Source organism: Eptatretus burgeri, chromosome 4, assembly GCF_056783735.1.
Source record: "Eptatretus burgeri isolate ZD-2024b chromosome 4, Ebu_testis_v1, whole genome shotgun sequence".
Lineage (NCBI taxonomy): Eukaryota > Metazoa > Chordata > Myxini > Myxiniformes > Myxinidae > Eptatretus > Eptatretus burgeri.
The window spans coordinates 129469115-129488502 of record NC_140964.1 but is presented as its reverse complement, the minus strand read 5'-3'; the positions used below and the strand labels follow the sequence as shown (position 1 = coordinate 129488502).

The 19388-nt window shown below is 48.4% G+C and overlaps 1 protein-coding gene across 1 annotated transcript in view; it reads left to right on the top strand.

Moving 5' to 3' along the window:
* The window catches only part of LOC147029102 (uncharacterized), a 67540-nt gene that overhangs the window by 14129 nt on the left and 34023 nt on the right, over window positions 1–19388 (top strand). The window contains exons 2-3 of the mRNA XM_085876197.1: window positions 12712–13141; window positions 13716–13853. Of these exons, the coding sequence (XP_085732323.1) occupies window positions 12724–13141; window positions 13716–13853 (556 nt within the window). The 5' untranslated portion in view covers window positions 12712–12723. The remainder of the gene's footprint in view (window positions 1–12711; window positions 13142–13715; window positions 13854–19388) is intronic.

Genomic DNA, 19388 nt, shown 5'->3' with positions numbered 1-19388 from the left:
AGGACCTGTATGTTGAGTAAACGTCCAAATTCGTAAATATATATATATATATACATACATACATACATACATACATACATACATACATACATACATACATACATACATACATACATACACAGCTCTGGAAAAAAGAAGAGACCACTCCAAAATTTTTTTAAATCAGCATCTCTACATGTATGGCAGCCATTCCATTCCAGTGTCTGTTGAATTCCAACACAGGCACACCTCATTCTACTTAGTGAGGTACTGATTAGATGATCACCTGAACCGAATCTTATTTAACAAGGAAATGTATAAAAACCACTGCTGTGGTCATCACTATCCTCTTGCAATAGGACCAGCTGGATGGCAAAAACAGTGCTTGTTGCACCTCAAAGGTAATTGGAATCAAAAAAAATAACTATTGACCATGCCAAAAGAGTTGAAAAGAAAAGTTTTGAGTGAGGAAAAGAAGGTTTCAATTCTGGCTTTTCTGGCAGAGGGATACAGTGAGCATCACGTTACTTCCATCCTCAAAATTTTAAAGACGGTGGTTCATAAGAACAAGGTCAAGCAGCAGACATTGGGGACAACAAAGCTACAGACTGGCAGAGGGCGAAAACGACTTTCCACTGACCGGGATGACCACCAACTCATTTGAATGTCACTCAACAACCGTCGGATGACATCAAGTGACCTACAAAATGAATGGCAAACTGCAGCTGGGGTGAAGTGCACGGCAAGGACGGTTCGAAACAGGCTCCTTGGGGCAGGGTTGACGTCGTGCAAAGCTAGAAAAAAAACCCTTCATCAATGAGAAGCAAAGAAGATCCAGGCTGAGGTTTGCAAAAGACCATAAGGATTGAACCGTAGAGGACTGGAGTAAGGTCATCTTCTGTGATGAGTCCAATTTTCAGCTTTGCCCAACACCTGGTCATCTAATGCAGTGGTTCTCAACCTTTTGGAGCCGCGACCCCCCCCCTCCCCCAAAAAAAGAAGAGGGCTCTTCTTCCTCCTCGCAGAAGAGGGGAGGGGCGTATCCATTGTGTTGGGATCGCTCCCTAACTATTAAATTAAATCACAGTGCATCGAATCTAATCTGATCAATTTCTGCCCATTAAACAATGGAAGGTGAGCTATCTAGGGAACAAGCACTTATCAACATAACTGACTAAAGGAACCTGAATGTTGTGTGCAATCGAATTCCCAAATTCGTAACAATATATTTGTTTGTTTATTTGTTTTGACAACCTTCCCGTGACCCCCAAAAACAATCTCGTGTCCCCCAGGTTGAGAACCATTGGTCTAATGTTTAGATGGAGACCTTGAGAGGCCTACAAGCCACAGTGTCTCGCACCCACTGTGAAATTTGGTGGAGGATCGGTAACGATCTGGGGGTGCTTCCGCAAGTCTGGAATCGGCCAGATTTGTCTTTGTGAAGGACTCATGAATCAAGCCACGAACAAGGTTGTCCTGGAAGAACACTTGCTTCCTTCTGCTCTGACAATGTCCCCCAACTCTGAGGATTGGTTTTTCTAGCAGGAGAATGCTCCATGCCACACAGCCAGGTCAATCAAGGTGTGGATGAAGGACCATCAGATAAAGACCCTGTCATGGCCAGCCCAATCTCCAGACCTGAACCCCATTGAAAACCTCTGGAATGTGATCAAGAGGAAGATGGATGGTCACAAGCCATCAAACAAAGCCGAGCTGCTTGAATTTTGCACCAGGAGTGGCATAAAGTCACCCAATAGCAATGTGAAAGACTGGTGGAGAGCATGCCAAGACGCATGAAAGCTGTGATTGAAAATCAGGGCTATTCCACAAAATATTGATTTCTGAACTCGTCGTAAGTTAAAACATTAGTGTTGTGTTGTTTAAAAATGAATATGAACTTGTTTTGTTTGTATTATTTGAGGTCTGAAAACACTGAATCTTTGTTGTTATTTTGACCAGTTGTCATTTTCTGCAAATAAATGCTCTAAATGACAATATTTTTATTCGGAATTTGGGAGAAATGTTGTCTGTATTTTATAGAATAAAACAAAAATGTTCATTTTACTCAAACGCATACTTATAAATAGTAAAACCAGAAAAACTGATAATTTTGCAATGGTCTCTTAATTTTTTCCAGATATATATATATATATATATATATATATATATATATATATATATATATATATATATATATATATATATATATATATATATATATATATATATATATATGTATACATAAAGGGTGAGTCAAAAGTAGACGGCCAATGAGACGGCCGATTTGCATAAGTGGATCAGAACGGGCTTTGTCCTGGAAAAAGCCAGCCAATCGGAGCGTCCATGTGCAATTGGCCGTTTTGCGGCTGATTTGCATAAGTGGATCAGAACGACCTCTGCCGAGAAAGAATCTGTCCAATCAGTAGTGACAGGGGCGCAGCCAGCCGGGGGTGAAGGGTCGAAGGTGAAAGCGAGCGCCCCTGGACCCGATAAAAAGCCGTGCTGGAACACCGAGTCGTCAGTCGGGAATCAGCTGAGCTGGTCGTTGGAGAGGAGTTGAGCTCGGGGCAATCGGTTGGCGGTTGGAGGGCAGTTCGTTGGCGTCGTCGGGGAGACGGCCGTGGAAAGTCGGGTGCGTTGCCAGGCCCTGGACCTTCCAAGTCGAGGAGACTGCCGTGGAAAGTCGGGCGCGCTGCCAGGCCCTGGACCTACCAAGTCGAGGAGACGGTCGTGGAAAGTCGGGCGCGCTGCTCGGCCCTGGATGAACCAAGCCGCCATTACAACCGCTGCCGCGTTGACAACGAGCCAGAGAGACAGATACCGAGGGTCGCCGACCAAAAGCTCATCGAGTCGCCACCAGGGCGGCGAGGTAACCTGCCCGGCCTCTCAGAGCCCCTTCGGTCATCCCGGCTCTGAGGAATATTAAAGGCTTACGAGCCTGTGTCTTTTCTTTCCTGGGTTTTTGTATGAAAGTCTGTGGTGCCTTGTCTTTAAGTAGAATTGTTATTAAGTGCGTGCTGTAAATGCAATAGAACTCGGCTGTAGGCTTTTGCTCGTGTCTTGTCCCCTATTCCCCCATTGACTGCTTACGTGTGAAAATAAATCCCTCATTGTTGAATATCAACCTGCTCGTTGCGTCCCTTCCTGTATTGACTGCCATGGTGCGCTCGGGATTTTAAAGCCGCTAAAAGTAAATCTGGTCCGAAGGGATCTGGTGAATTAAAACCGCTTGGCTTCGCTTACGGAACGAGCTGCTTAAGCGGCTCGTTTTCGTGCAGGTTCCGTCAAGGTATAAACTCCCGGTATTTCTGTCCGCACGAATAATTAGGTACATCGATAATTCGGCGATCAACCCTGTAGCGCGTGGACAGAATAATTGGCTAGTTTATGATGCGTTAAGGCATCCGTGACTGGATTTCGGCGTTGGTCCGGAAAGTCACGACTGGATTGTCGCCTTCGGTGGGCGCACGACCGCAATTGTGCTGAAGCGGTTGTCCGCACGCCGAACGCGGCGAAAACCCGTAAGAATATATATATATTGTTGTGGTTACCAGATTCGCAAACCACCATTCAGGTCCCTTAGGTGAGGTATCTCGGTAAGTGCATGTGTAGTTAGGCCCAAACCCGTTGTCTAGTGGGAATACATGTCATTTATGCGAGCTGCGACTCTTCAGGATAGCCGTTTTTCTTTCACTATCTTTATTTTGGACCAACCGCCATGATCACAACCACAACATCAACCACCGACCACAACCACCGCTTCACCACAACCGCCACGACCTTCACGCACACCTCACAACCGTAGCATCGCCACCGTTCTTGCCCCGCTGTGGGTACCGGTGTTGGACTCATGCAGAACGCGCGTCGAACAGCGTGTACAAAACCACGGATTTTCTGCTTCAAAAACGGATCAAAAACGACACACGCCCACTTTTTGCCGTCCAATCGGTGAGCGAGGGGCGATTTGGCCCCGCCCCCAGGGCGATCGATATATGCAAATTTGTGGATCAAAAAGCCTCCACGCCCACTTTTTCTCGGGCCAATGGGGAGCGAGGTGAAAGGTCAAAGGGAGGGGGTCAAAGGCGAAGTTACGGGGGGATAAAAGAACGAGAGAGTCAGCAGAACGGGGTCGGAGAGTCAAGAAGAGGAGAGTCGGAAGCAGAGGGTCAAGACTTCGCGGGCGGTGGAGCTGCTCGTCGTGTGCGTTGGAGTCGGAACGGAGGGGACGGAGCTGTGGAAAGGCGGCGACACCAGACGAGGGGGTGCTCGCGTCGTGCAGGAAGCTGCACCCGAGGGAGGCCGACAGCGCGACCTGGCCGAGGTGGAGACGCGCGGGGCACATAATAAACACCCTCTATACCCCGAGCATCAGCAACCCCCTCCTGTTTCCCCCCCCGCTGAGATAGTGCGACCAAGGGGGCCCCGTTCCCACCCCCTGCCAGGCACTGTCCACGAGGCCCGCGGGTTGCGGGGCCATCGCCGCTCCGCGTCTCATCACCAGACGGGTAGGCCCGACCCGGTCTCGGCCTCAGGCCTACCCCATTCTTGAGGGTATTTCTTTTCCTTGGTTTTGGGTATGTGTTGTCGGGCGCCGTCTGTGAAGTAGAATTGTATAAGTGTTGCCGTGTGCTCGGTAGTCGGTATTAGCTCTGCACTGTGTTTTCACTTTTATGTTTGCTTTTGTGTAAATGGAATTGTATTTGTGTGCTTCCCGTGTGCCGAGAATAAATGTGCTTTATTGTTGAACTGTTTCCGCCGCTTCGTCATTTCTTTCTTTGAATCCCCATCTTGCTTCACGTAAAGGGTTGGTAGTGGGCTGAATACGCCCGATAATTAATCGAACCGTCGAGGTCGACGATAACACCGCCGGTTATTCTGATAGTACGGGAACGGGTCGCGTGGCCCGTGTCCGGTCGACCTGCGGCGAGGTGCGATCGCCCGGTCTACCCTCCGCGTGGGTACTTAGGTAGTTCGACCCTGGCGAGCAACCCTATCCCACGCGGGGGCTGATTGGCTCGATCGCGGTGAGACCGAAGGTCCACCCGTGACTGGTTCCCGGCGTTAGTCCGAGAGGGTCACGACTGATTGTCCGTCCGGTGGGCGACGTGCCGCGGATTCGAGTTACGTGGCCGTTTCGCACGCCGGCGGGCGCGAAACCGCAACACTGGTGTCAGGAGTGGGATACAAATTCATCGCCCTCCTCACGGCACTGGTATCGGAGAACAGGAAAACGGGCTCTCCTGTCTCCGGCTAAATTTACGGGAATCGGTCCAGGGGTGAGAGAAGCGACCCCTGATTCCCTCCAAATCACGAGCGAGCAAATTAACCCTTCACGAGAAGCAAGATGGCGTCTCAAGGCGAGCGGGAGCCGGGGGTATTAGAAATGGATGTAGAATGTGTAGGATCCATGGTCCAGGATGGAATCCCCGAGCAGGAAATGTTGATTGTGCAGGAACACGGACTCGCCCAACTGAACCCAGGGCCCGAGGTGGGTGCGGCAGCGGCCGCGGTGTATGACACCTCCCCCCCCCTCTCCACCAAGACCCTTCCCCAACCCTTGCCGAAACGGCTCAGCTGAGTGCATCCAACATGGCCCAGCTATGCGCCATGCTGGCGGCAATGAACAAACAAATGAATGAAGTGAAAACGACGATGGATACAAATACAAATGAAATGAAAAACGAAATGAAAGACATGAACAAGCAAATGAATGAAGTGAAAACGACGATGGATGCGAATACACAGCAAATGAGGGAAGAAATGAAAAAGCTGCGGGGTGAGACGCAGAACATGGGCCGAAGCCTGCAGGTGGGCATGAAGGCCGTGACCGGGGAGATAAAAATGGCGACTCCACGTGTGGGAGCAAACGAGCTGGGTGGGGGTGCAACGGCTGACAGGCCCGCGGTGGAGGCGGGTGAAAAAATAATTCGTGGAACGTGTTGGGCGAGGGTCGTGACGATGACCGAAAGGGAAAAATTAAATGGGGAGACCAAAACGTGTGAGACGAGACACGAGGTGACGACAACAGAAATAATAGTTGAGACAAGGGAGGTAAAGGGTAAAGAGTTGGCAGAGACACGGGAGATGGGAACGATAGAGGGAAGACTACACGATGAAGACGGGGTAAGTGACGCGCACGCACACACGGAGGTAGTGGAGGACAATGGGGTTGAGCTCGCGGAGCGTGCAGGGACCCGGTGCGAGCACCTGGATGGCCTCCTCCAGGAACGAGGGGAGGGAGTATGCCCCCTTGAGGCGAGTCACGACCAGGTGAGTTCGGTCGTGCTTTGCGAGGTTGAGGGGACGGGTGCTGTGGACGGGTGCACGGAGAGCTTGGGGGGTGTAGAGGCCCCGGAGACCCTTGTGGGGACACAAATTCCCAGTGTGGTTGTCCCTGTGTGTGTGGTGCAAGGCGTGAGTGCGTCCCCGTGTGTGGAAGCGACCCCGTGTGTGAGTGGTGTGGTGGCGATGGAGCCAGAGTACGTGCTTCCCAGCACGCCGTGTGTGGATGAGGAACCGTGTGTGGATGAGGCACGGAGTGTGGGTGAGGCACCGCGGGTGAGTGCCCCCGCGCGAGTGAATGGAGCACCACGTGTGAGTAGTATGGTTTGTGTGAGTAGTGAGGCACGCGTGAGTGAACGGCCGTGTGCAAGGTCGCTGTGTGCCAGGGAGACCGTGTGTGTGAGAGAGCGGTATGTGAGGGAGATGTCGGTTGGCATGCGGGAGCACGCAGCCGCGTCTCCCCGTGTGAATGTGATGGTGTGGACTGTGTGCGTCGTAACACGCAGGTGTGCGTGGGTTGAATGGAGACGACGACGGCGACAGAGGAGAGAAAGCCGAGTAGCGGCTGTAGCTATTTCGAGGACCGTGCCGGGTTTGCCCAGCAGTGAGCACGCGGTTCGTGCTGTGCAACGCACGAGACCACCACGTGCTCGCTTGCGAGAGTGAAGTCCCGGTCCGGAAACGCACGCGGTGGATTTGCCGATCCCGCGGACGGACAAAGTTTAGGCAGGTAAACGGATTTGGACCGGACGGGTTCTCCACGCGATCGTGCGTGTTAAGCTCCAACGGGCAAAGCACATGTTTTCGCGTGGGGAACCCCTCGAGACGTGGGGCTTGTGTTTTTTTTATGCGCACGGTGACGCCATGGCTGCACGTGTGGTTGGAATCCGGCAGGAGGGGTATCTCTGCCGGATGGTACCGTCCAAGGAGGGACGAGGAACACATGCAGCTGCATGACGTCACGGGCAGGTGCAAAGTGTGCGAGTTGCCGCGCAGGTGCTGCGCATGAAAAAAAAAAAAAAAAAAAAGCAAGCCTCACTTTCGGGTGCACAAGATTCCTGGGCAAGGGGTGGAAGACCCCCTTGAAACCTGGGCACAGGATGGAAACTAGTTAGGGGGAAGGGTTAGCTTAGTTAGACCGACTTCATGGGGCAGGGGTAAGTCCTCATGGAGTCCGTGGAATGGATTAGTTAGAGGGATTTAGTGAGCTTTAGGTTGGGAAATAAAATGGAATTATTTGAGGACATGGACAGACTTGTGGATGTGTAGAGGGGACGTAGCTTAGCTACGTAGTGTTAAAAGGAACGTGCTACTAGTGTAAGGGATGACGTGGGAGCACGAGTTAGTTAGGGGAGGTAGTTAGAAGGATGGCAGAGTTCAGCGGTGTGTGTGTTGAAGAGTTGTGGGTTGTGAGGTGAGTACGTGTACATGTTGAGTGAGTGAGGCCAGCGGGTCTGTGTGAGTGGAGCGAATGGGGAATGCATGGTGCGATGAGTGATTGGGGGGAGGAGTGACTCCTGCCCAAGGGACCCCCGGGGTCAGTGTAGAGAGAGTTAGCTGGGTTAGTCAAATTGAAAAATGGAGGTCGTTTTGTTGTTGGTGGGAAAGTAGGCTCGAGACCCATTTGGAGGGGTGCAGGAGCCCTGTTGACGGGCTTGGGAGCGTGGCTGCGAAAGGTGAGTATCGCTGAGTGGGTACCCCGGGCACCAGGCTAGTCGGCCGCGGTAGGCCAAGGGCCCATGGGGGGCCGGGATAGAGTAGTGGGCACGGGTGCGCCTGCTTGGTGCGGGGGCCCGGGGCGCCATTAGCCGCGTGGGCAGTGCAGTGGGCACGGGTGACCCTCGGAAAGGGGCCCGGGAGGCCGGCCTGCCACGTGTGCGTTTCAGGGGAGGTGTGCCATGGGGGCACTCCCCGGTGTTAGGGAGCTGGTAGGCTCGGAGGCAGTGTAGTGCCCGGGGGTGCCATAGCGGGAGAATCGGCAGAGGGTCGTGCCTGCCAAAGGGAGCCACGTGTCCCAGCCAGGAGACCGTGTGAGGGCACGGAGAGAAAATTGGGGGGCGAGGCCCGAAATTGTAAGGACACCAACACAGGCGACGGGAATCTGGGTTGTTAGAACCAATAGTTTAAGCGAGAGGCGCTTGTTGAAAGCCCCGGGGTAGTTTAACAGTTAAATGGTTAGGATAGATTAGGAGATGTATCCCTCCGCACCATCCATCCCCTCGCTGTCGTTGTGGGCCGCTGGACCCACTTGGTGTTAAGATCGCCGAACTATGGGGAGGCCATTCTGAGGCTTCGTTGGGCCTCGACACAGGACGCTAGCTCTCCCTTGTTCCCCTCCGGGAAGGGAACGTAGGGGTTGGGAGTTGGCTAGGTGACAGGATAGGTTAGCCGAACAAGGACGATAAAGGGGGTTAGGGGACGATTTATAGTGGGGAAGTAAAAATAAAAACAACAAAAAAATAAGTTGGGGCTAAATTGGGGTTTGACAAATAAAGGGAGTGGGTATGTACAGTGACAGGCAAAGGCGATAGGTTGGGAGGGAGACGGGTAGGTAGGTCCGAGCCCGCCTTCCAAGTGGCCAGCACCACCGCACTCCCTCCACCAACTTCCACTGACGGCAAAAGCTGGCCAGCTTCATCTGCTGGCTGTGTTACTGCAAGGCCTGTGCCGGCCAGTTCATCTGCTGGCTGTTTTTCTTCGAGGCCTGTGCCGGCCTGGTTCTGCGGGCTGAGTTTGCCTGCAGCGGCCTTATTCTGCGGGCTGTGTTGCCTGCACCTTTGCCATGCCATGCCCACTGCCCATGTTCACCAGCCCCGTTCAATTTTGCTTTGCCCCCCCTGTTCATTTCCATGTGCGCCAGGATCAAGGCAACAGTTTGCAAGCTGCGAGAACTGCCCTGTTGGCAGCTACAACACGGGCCTGCAGTGGCGGCCCGTGCACCGTGTTTGTGTTCATGCATCCATTCGTTGTGCTCATTGCGTGTGCCACTTGAGCTGGCACGGAGACTGCGTTTGTGCAGCCCATGCACCGTTGTGGTTCACTGCGTTCAGTTCAAAAGGGAAGGCCTTGGACTGCGTGTGAGCAGCCAGCCACGTTCCCTGTCACCTGCATTGTTTGAGTCAGAGACTGCATGTGGGCAGCCTGGCTCCCTGCTAACTGCTTTTCTTTTGCAGAGTTCAGTGATCCTGGGCCATGGTTTAGTGTAAGATTTGTAAGTTAAGGTAAGATGTACTGTACATATGAGTGCGCCCCCGGCATGTTTGTCTTAGCGCCGGCAATTTTATTTAAGTCGTCCGTGTGAGTGAGTTTGTTTAGATAGTTACGCAGCCCGCAGGTTATTTATTTTGGGGACACGAATACCATGAATGTCGCACTCAGGGATCCGTAGGTAAAATGTACTAGGGGAAAACTACACATGATGGCACGCGAAAATTTGACGACTCGGGACGAGTCTGTAAAAAGGGAAGGGGGTAGTGTTGTGGTTACCAGATTCGCAAACCACCATTCAGGTCCCTTAGGTGAGGTATCTCGGTAAGTGCATGTGTAGTTAGGCCCAAACCCGTTGTCTAGTGGGAATACATGTCATTTATGCGAGCTGCGACTCTTCAGGATAGCCGTTTTTCTTTCACTATCTTTATTTTGGACCAACCGCCATGATCACAACCACAACATCAACCACCGACCACAACCACCGCTTCACCACAACCGCCACGACCTTCACGCACACCTCACAACCGTAGCATCGCCACCGTTCTTGCCCCGCTGTGGGTACCGGTGTTGGACTCATGCAGAACGCGCGTCGAACAGCGTGTACAAAACCACGGATTTTCTGCTTCAAACGACACACGCCCACTTTTTGCCGTCCAATCGGTGAGCGAGGGGCGAATTGGCCCCGCCCCCAGGGGGATCGATATATGCAAATTTGTGGATCAAAAAGCCTTCACGCCCACTTTTTCTCGGGCCAATGGGGAGCGAGGTGAAAGGTCAAAGGGAGGGGGTCAAAGGCGAAGTTACGGGGGGATAAAAGAACGAGAGAGTCAGCAGAACGGGGTCGGAGAGTCAAGAAGAGGAGAGTCGGAAGCAGAGGGTCAAGACTTCGCGGGCGGTGGAGCTGCTCGTCGTGTGCGTTGGAGTCGGAACGGAGGGGACGGAGCTGTGGAAAGGCGGCGACACCAGACGAGGGGGTGCTCGCGTCGTGCAGGAAGCTGCACCCGAGGGAGGCCGACAGCGCGACCTGGCCGAGGTGGAGACGCTCGTCGCACATAATAAAGATCCTCTATACCCCGAGCATCAGCAACCCCCCTCCTGTTTCCCCCCCGCCCTGAGATAGTGCCACCCAGCGGGCCCCGTTCCCACCCCCTGCCAGGCACTGTCCACGAGGCCCGCGGGTTGCGGGGCCATCGCCGCTCCGCGTCTCATCACCAGACGGGTAGGCCCGACCCGGTCTCGGCCTCAGGCCTACCCCATTCTTGAGGGTATTTCTTTTCCTTGGTTTTGGGTATGTGTTGTCGGCGCCGTCTGTGAAGTAGAATTGTATAAGTGTTGCCGTGTGCTCGGTAGTCGGTATTAGCTCTGCACTGTGTTTTCACTTTTATGTTTGCTTTTTGTGTAAATGGAATTGTATTTGTGTGCTTCCCGTGTGCCGAGAATAAATGTGCTTTATTGTTGAACTGTTTCCCGCTTCGCTTCGTCATTTCTTTCTTTGAATCCCCATCTTGCTTCACGTAAAGGGTTGGTAGTGGGCTGAATACGCCTGATAATTAATCGAACCGTCGAGGTCGACGATAACACCGCTCGGTTATTCTGATAGTACGGAACGGGTCGCTATGCGGCCCGTGTCCGAAGTCGACCTGCGGCGAGGTGCGATCGCCCCGGTCTACCCTCCGCGTGGGTACTTAGGTAGTTCGAATTTGGCGAGCAACCCCTATCCCACGCGGGGCTGATTGGCCCGATCGCGGTGAGACCGAAGGTCCACCCGTGACTGGTTCCCGGCGTTAGTCCGAGAGGGTCACGACTGGATTGTCCGTCCGGTGGGCGACGTGCCGCGATTCGAGTTACGTGGCCGTTCGCACGCCGGCGGGCGCGAAAACCGCAACAATATATATATATATATATATATATATATATATATATATATATATATATATATATATATATATATATATATATATATATATATATATATATATATATATATATATATATATATATATATCTCTTCTTCTTTCGGCTGCTCCCGTTAGGGGTCGCCACAGCGGATCATCTGTTATGATCCGCATTCTGATTTGGCATAGGTTTTACGCCAGATGCCCTTCCTGAATCAACCCTGGTCGCCTCTTACGACACAGGGATAAGGATTGGGTTTCGCCATGATTCCGGGCTGCCCTACACCCTCTCATAGCGCGGCCCAGCGCAGAACTCCCTTCCTCAAGCGATCTTCCAACCCAAGCCTCTGAGTAGCCGGATTACAGGCACACGCCACTACGCCCGGTATGTATATATATATATATATATATATATATATATATATATATATATATATATATATATATATATATATATATATATATATATATATATATATATATATATATATATATATATATATATATATATATACAGTTCGACCTTTCCCTCATGTCTAATGGGTCAAACGGGATGAAGTACGTAATGTGGCTCTCGTAGTTGGGTCTGATTATATCTCTATCTTAATTCCAACTCTTTTCCTCTTATTCCTGAAATCAAAGCAGGCGCCGCACCCAGAAGGCTGCTTTTCAGGTTTGTTCCTACAACTCTTTCGTCTTGTCTGTCCAGGCCCTAACACTTTTAAGGATCTCCCCTTCATTTGTTTCATTTGTCGGCACGTAAACAGTAGTGGGTTAATGGGTTTTATTGTTGATTTATTTCATACTCTATTGTTTCTTTGTGTTTCCTTCCCTGTGAAATTGTCTATTTAATAAATGGCTTTTAAATGCTTCATTATGTAGTTGTTGTTGAACATTTCATTTTGTACACATTTGAATGGGCAGCCATCTTTTTCCCGTGCCATCCCAACATATGGAGTACTAGCATACTCGATGATATACCTAGCCTAGGGGTGAATGATGGTTGTCGTGGTTCTTCTGGGGTGATGAAAAAAGACACGTTAAGGGATTGATTGGCTGCGGTGATTCAACACCACACAGCTGGACCACGTCGCACATCAGGCTCACGCGGCCTAACTTGTATATAAGGTGCAATGCCTTTATGGCGTAACTCTGCGTCGATTCTGACTTCTGATCTGTATGGCATCGCAGCAGAGATGCATAATCTTGTAGGGAGGACACCAAAACGGTCTACCGTTACCGTTGCACTGAGATGACTCACCAGATTCCAACCAGGATGACCACACGACCACAATGATGTATAACCCTTCCTTTTTATGTGACATCATCTTTGTGTCCCTGGCAGGTCATCGGTGGAATGGACAGCTTCTTGGAATGGCTCCAAACACAAGGCCTGAGAGCAGAAACAGCCCAAGCAGTGATAAATATACTTGGAATTGAGAATCAGAAGGTTCTTCGAGCTTGTACAGACTCCAATGCATTGCGAACAGAGCTCCTCTCTCTCACCAAAGAGAAATTTAAATTTGCAATGTATGCTGACTTCTGTAAATTTGTGCATTCATTTTTGAAGCCGCAGGTTGTCCAACTTGCGGGCTCTTCACTGTTGGGAAGTGTATTCGTCAACTTGGAGAATGTTATTCGAGAACTTTCTAGTGTTTACCAAAAGTTGATTGGATTCCAAAATTTGCAGCTGGAAAATACTCACGTTGTCTGTGGAATCGGTTTCAGTGATGTCTGCAACCTCCACTATCAGGATGGATTAACACCCAAGTCTGGTATGTCACCATTTTATACTCTCTTCTTGTCAATACATACGTTTACCTTCCATTAACCTTTTTAGATTTTGAAACTTGTACAATCGCATTTGGAACAATGTTGAGTTGTTCACCATGAATGTTGACTTTTTATAGTAAAGGTCAATTCTTTTTTTCTCGATGCCATTAAATTCCAAAGTGTTCCATGTTTAACGGCCCACTTAAGTTATCCCATTCAGCAGGTAGTTTGTTTACCTCTCGTAGAGGTGTAGTCAGGCTTCACCCTGTTCAAACAGCAAAATTAATTCAATAATTCTTCATCTGTTGGAAATCTTTGGTAAAACAATCTGTACGTTTATTTTTTTTTTCAAATTTTCGTTTGCAAACCAACTCCAACCTCTGACTGACTAAAACTCACAAAATGTGGAAATTGTTTTCTTGTAACTGTCTTTCTTCCAAAGAGAAGAATCTTTAAATCTGAAATTTTTATTCAAACCTAAATCAAGGTCTGAGATGTAAACTAAACTTCAGCAACAGCAGTTTGGACATCTACCCTCTCAGTACAGTATTGGGTTAAATGTCTACTTGTGTGCAGGTGAAGGTGATCTGGAAGAGGGAAATAATTGCCAAATAGGTATTCCTCAAAACCTTTTGAACTCATCTGTTCCTTATGAAGAGTCACACGATGCATCAATACAAGAATCCAGCAGTGCTTCTCCTCTTGTTGATCCAGGTTTGTGTAACTTAACAGAAAGTGCTGTATTATGTTGAGAAATGTCCTTTGTTTCATGCTTTGTGTCAGTCACATCTTTTATAATGATAGGAAAGTTGTTCACAGTTTGTGGAGAAAATAATTCCATTTTGACTTCAGCTCGAGTGTTTGTTAATCCATCTTATAAAGTTTTGTTTGTTACAGTACAGATTCCTCATACATCCTCTTCTTCCTTCTCTTTAATCCTATCTCCCCCAAATCACTTTCCTCCCTCCTGCAATCCCTCAACTCATCTCCCCATTTTCACATACCTTCAAATGTCTATTTCTCATTGTAGCCCCAGTTCAACATACTTCAACATTTTAATATTATGTTGTTTTTGTGGTTTCACAGTTTAATTACATGATTATGAGCAGTGCCCATGCCCTGTATCCCACATGATTCAGCCAAGTTAAAAGATCTGCCTTATTTTGGTCTTCATATAAAAATTGAAATGACTCGACAGAAGGCCTCTTCGATGTATTAGACACGTTCCGTTAATTGTAGCCGTAAGTGTTGAGTTTTATTCATGGGTAGGAGGGGCAGAGGGAGGGAGGAGTTGAAAATCTGCTGCACCAGTATGGAAAGTGACTGACTGACTGAAATCAAAGATATCTCTGCTAATAAATGTCAGTGTGTTGACTCCATAACTCCAAAGCAATGAAACCTAGCAGCCTGAAACTTTGCATGGATAATGAAAAGACCCCTTTTGAAGATATTTAGCAGACTTATTTAATTATATCCTTCATCGGATGTATCCTCGGTCACCTCGCTCTCTAGGACCTTCAGGCGTTTCCTGGGTTACCTCGCTGGGGCCTGAAGCCGCCATGTTTTTTTGTCCTGCTTCACCATGTGTTGACTTGGAAGAGACCACAATGATTTATTAGTGATAGTTTTTTTTCACTTTCCTTTCATATTATTGTTATGTTTGTCGATTACATGGAGAGATTTCATAGGAAAGATATGATTGTATCGAGTAGCTTGATGTGATTTCTCCCATTTTGATAATTTCTCCCAAGATGTGATTGCCCTGCCCCCATGACCTTTTCCTACATTTTTGCATTTCAAGACCGGCGATAAAAAGGGATCACATCCTACAACAACCGAGCTGCATGTCCAAGCAGGCAGAAAGCCCCGTCTCCAGAAGTGACAGCGGGCAAACCACGCCCCTGGAGTGGAGGATTGATGGGCGTGATGTCAGAGAGTGGAGGAGTTAGGTGCGACAAGAAGGCAGCCGACACAAGAGGTTCGGCAGGGGAGATGCAAAGAGGGAGCGGGAAGAGAGGTCGTGTGAGGTACATGCTTGGAGATGGTCTCAGTCTCTGGCTTCCCCTCAACACGGTGAAGGAGGGTGCACAATTCTTGTGTTTGTGCCGAGGCGAATCGGCTCGCATGGTGGAGCAAGACACTGGCCATTAACTGTTGACTGGGCCATGTGAGACCAACCCCGAAGCCTCGTGTTGTGCCATCGGGGAAAGAGACGGCACCACTTTGCAGAGCAGTGGCGTCGGCAAGGGTAATTGATGAAATATGCTGCATGGTGGTTTCTGAGCCCTGGTGTTGAGTATTTTCACCCGAATCGCCTCCTGTACATTTTCCCGCCCAGAGAGTGGCTTGGCGCCATTTTGGGAACATTTTCCCACACAGAGACGAAGCCGTTTGTCGAACGTCAAGCTTGGGCACAACTCATCTCTGGGCACAGAGCTAACTGCCAGGATAAAGGAGGGATTTTTCTTTTTAGTTTATCTGTCTCCTTGTCTGTGTGGAGGCACATCGATTAGGAATTTAGGTTACCTCACGTCTCATTATTATCCTGTTTTGAACTACGACCATTGTAAGTATTTGATTTATTTTCATTAAACCCCCGTATTTATTTAAGTTGCTTGTGTTGTCTATTTGTTTTAGGTTCGAGAGTAAAATGCCAATGTGCCTCCATCCGTGTGCATCTACCTGCTACGTGCTGTTTCCGCCCTTTACTTCCTGCGCGTGCCATAATATCTGAGAATCTCGGCTGTAAGCCTCCAAGGGAAATATCTTTCCGGGTAGGTTAAAACCCCTGGGCACGACATGATCGATTGCCTGTTCATCATAGCTACAAATCGCTGGGTACATTGTAATGCTTATAAACGCTCAGAGATGTCAGTGTTCATTGCTTTATTTAATTTCCGCACATGCGATTGCCATGAGTATCTCTTGAACAAAGGAGAATTATAAAATTTAAGCTCCAGAATCGAACATATAAGCAGTTCCTACTCCTAAGAAAGTGTTCATTTGTCCAATTCAGACATATTTGACATTTCGGGTGTCTCTGGGTGCGGGTGGTGTATGTTTCATTTGATGATTCGGTGATTGCTATTCTCATGCCAAGCTAGCCGTTTCTTTTCAACCGTTTTGTTGGAGTGCTTGATTGAGTGCTTTAGCCACTTGGCGAGCACTCTTCAAGCTGCTTGGTTGTTTGTTTCGGTAATAGTACCTGGCTTTCAATGGAACATCGATTGGACGTACGTTTCCACCTGTGTTGGACCCCACATTGCCGTGCAGTGGTTGCCTCGGGAGGTGTTTCATCCGCTGAAAATGTGAAATTTTATTTTTACAGGACATCATTTTGTTTTACCTTTTTCCACGATCTCCCCTTTGATATAATCCACCCCTCACTTTGACATCGACACATCTATAAAAACAATAAGGTCCATCAGACCAGGTATTTGCTCTGCTTGTTCCAGCTGCGAAGACAGAGCATAGACCGATATTTTCTGTTCTGTGGCTTGATATATTTTTTTCAATTGAATTTCACAAATTTTTCACTTGAATTAATCTTTCAAAAAGCTCTGTTTAATGGTAAATCTTTGTTTGTCGCTTCTTTGTACTTCATATGTGTGTATTTGTGTATATAAACAAACTGTATTTACCACAGCGGCACTGTTTGTGTGTGTTTGTTATTCGTTATCTCAAAATGTGGGTTTCAGAAGTTGGAACGGAGTTCTCCCTGGTGTCGAAGTATCCACCTCCATTTTGGAAAGGGCGGTCATGATTCATGGACCAAGCTGTGAAGTTTTCTTTTCTCAAAGTTTTCTGCTGAGGGCTCTCATCAGGATAGTCATTGAGCCCTGGACAGATTCCAACTGTAGTTTGTTTGTACTAATATCCCCAGGAATGGTTTTTAACATCTCTGTGAGGTTCTTTGTCATCATTCTCATAGCTGCAACTATCACTGGCACAATTCTGCCATTATTCATATTCCAGGGTATTTTCCCTTCATTCTTGAGGTCTTGGTATTTGGTCATTTTCTTGATTTCTGCATTGTTTAGTCAAAAATCACTGATATTAACACCTCACTTAGCATTGCCTTCTTCTCTCATTTTTGTACCTCAGCATGATATCTGGTCGCAACACTTTGTTTTTGATGTTCACGCTCAATGGGATCATTTGCTCATGCATTGGTACTTCCATGTTTTCAATCATTGCTTTTGGTTTGTGTTCCCACAAATTTTCTGTAACTGGGATATCAAAGGTTTTGCAGATGTCCCAACGGTTAACTTTACAAACTCTGTTGTGTTGTTGCAAGTACAACAGTTCTGCCATGAGTTTGTTTTTGTGTGTGTGTGTGTTCAGTTGTTAAGCATAACATATCATTCTCATTGCTAACCCCCAATTCCACCCCTCCCTCTTTTTTTTTTCCTCCTCCTCCTCCCCCACCCCTCTCTCTCTCTCTCTCTCTCTCTCTCTCTCTCTCTCTCTCTCTCTCTCTCTCTCTCTCTCTCTCTCTCTCTCTCTCTCTCTCTCTCTCTCTCTCTCTCTCTCTCTCTCTCTCTCTCTCTCTCTCTCTCTCTCTCTCTCTCTCTCTCTCTCTCTCTCTCTCTCTCTCTCTCTCTCTCTCTCTCTCTCTCTCTCTCTCTCTCTCTCTCTCTCTCTCTCTCTCTCTCTCTCTCTCTCTCTCTCTCTCTGTCCCCTCCTAATTAAATGCAGCACTCCCTTCCCACACCTCTGCAGCTCTCTCACTGTCTGTCTGCCTCTCTCATTCTACCCACCTCCCCCCCTCTCCCTTTTCTCACTCCCCCACTCCCTTTCTAGCTCCCGCTTCTTCATCCTCTCTGCCTGCCCGCATCTCTCCCTACACCTGCCTCCTCTCTCTCTCTCCCTCCCCCTCTTCTCTCTCCTCCCTCTTTCTCCCCCCCCCACCTTATTGTCCCCATCAGCAAAGCTTGTACGATCAAAATTGGACCGATCAGGTCTGTAATACGTTTAGACATTTCCAATTAGGAGAGATACACGACTGGTCAAAAGTTTTAGAACACCCCCATTCTTCCTGTTTTTACTGAAATTTAAGCAGTTAAAGTCCAGTTAATAACCTGAAATGGTAAAAAGCTCAGCGGTAAACTGTCAGAGGTTTAAAAAAAAAAAAAGGTTTAGGTTACCAAAAACAGAAAGATATTGTAAATTTCAGAGTTGTTAAAAAAGGCCCTTTTCCCGGAACAAGTAATGGGTGAGCAACTGCAGCTGTTCTGCAGCAAAGGAAGTAAATTAAGCCTTGAAAGTTGATGCAAACAATCCTTACAGGTGTCCCCACTTTTGTTGATTAGTTACAAACCCTCTGTTTGTATAAAATCAGTGTTGGAACGTACTGTTGCTGCACCCTCTGAAGCATGATTTGGACAATATTGGCGGGAAGTAGTATATTGCTGTCATAATGGTGAGAAAAAGACAATTAACAAAGGAAGACAGACAGACCATTGTAACCCTTAAAAGTGTCGGTCTTTCCTTTGGAGAAATTGCAAAGGAAGCTAAGGTGTCAGTGAGTACAGTTTCCTACACCATCAAAAGGCACTTGGAAACTGGAGGAAACTGACAGGAAGAGGTCTGACAAACCCAAAGCCACAACACAATCAGAAGACAAGTTTCTGAGAGTCAACAGCTTGCGTGATAGGCGGCTCACAGGACAGCAGCTTGAAGCACAGTTTAACACTGGTTAAAGTAAGGATGTCTCAGTTTCAACTGTGAAGAGAAGACTTCGAGTGGCAGTAAGAAAGCCATTCCTAAGATGGCAAAATAAGAATAAGAGGCTTGCCTGGACCATGCAGCACTGCCAGAGTGGACTACTAAAAACTGGAAGAAGGTCTTATGGAACGATGAATCAAAATTTGAAATCTTCGGTTCATCACGCCGGGTTTTTGTATGCCATCCAGGAGGCGAAAGGATGGTTCCTTTTGTCAAAGGTCAAACATGGAGGAGGAAGCTTGATGATCTGGGGCTCTTTTGCTGGATCCAGTCGGCGACTTGCACAGAGTGACTGGCACACTGAACAAAAAGGGCTACCACAGCATTTTGCAGCGCCATGCAATACCCTTTGGTCTACGCCAAGATGGTCAGGGGTTCATCCTACAGCAAGATAACGACCCAAAACATACCTCCAGGCTATGTGAGAACTACCTTAGAAGAAAAGAACAAGACGGTAGGCTTCAAATCATGGAATGACCCACACAGTCTCCAGACTTAAACCCCATCGAGCTGGTTTGGGAT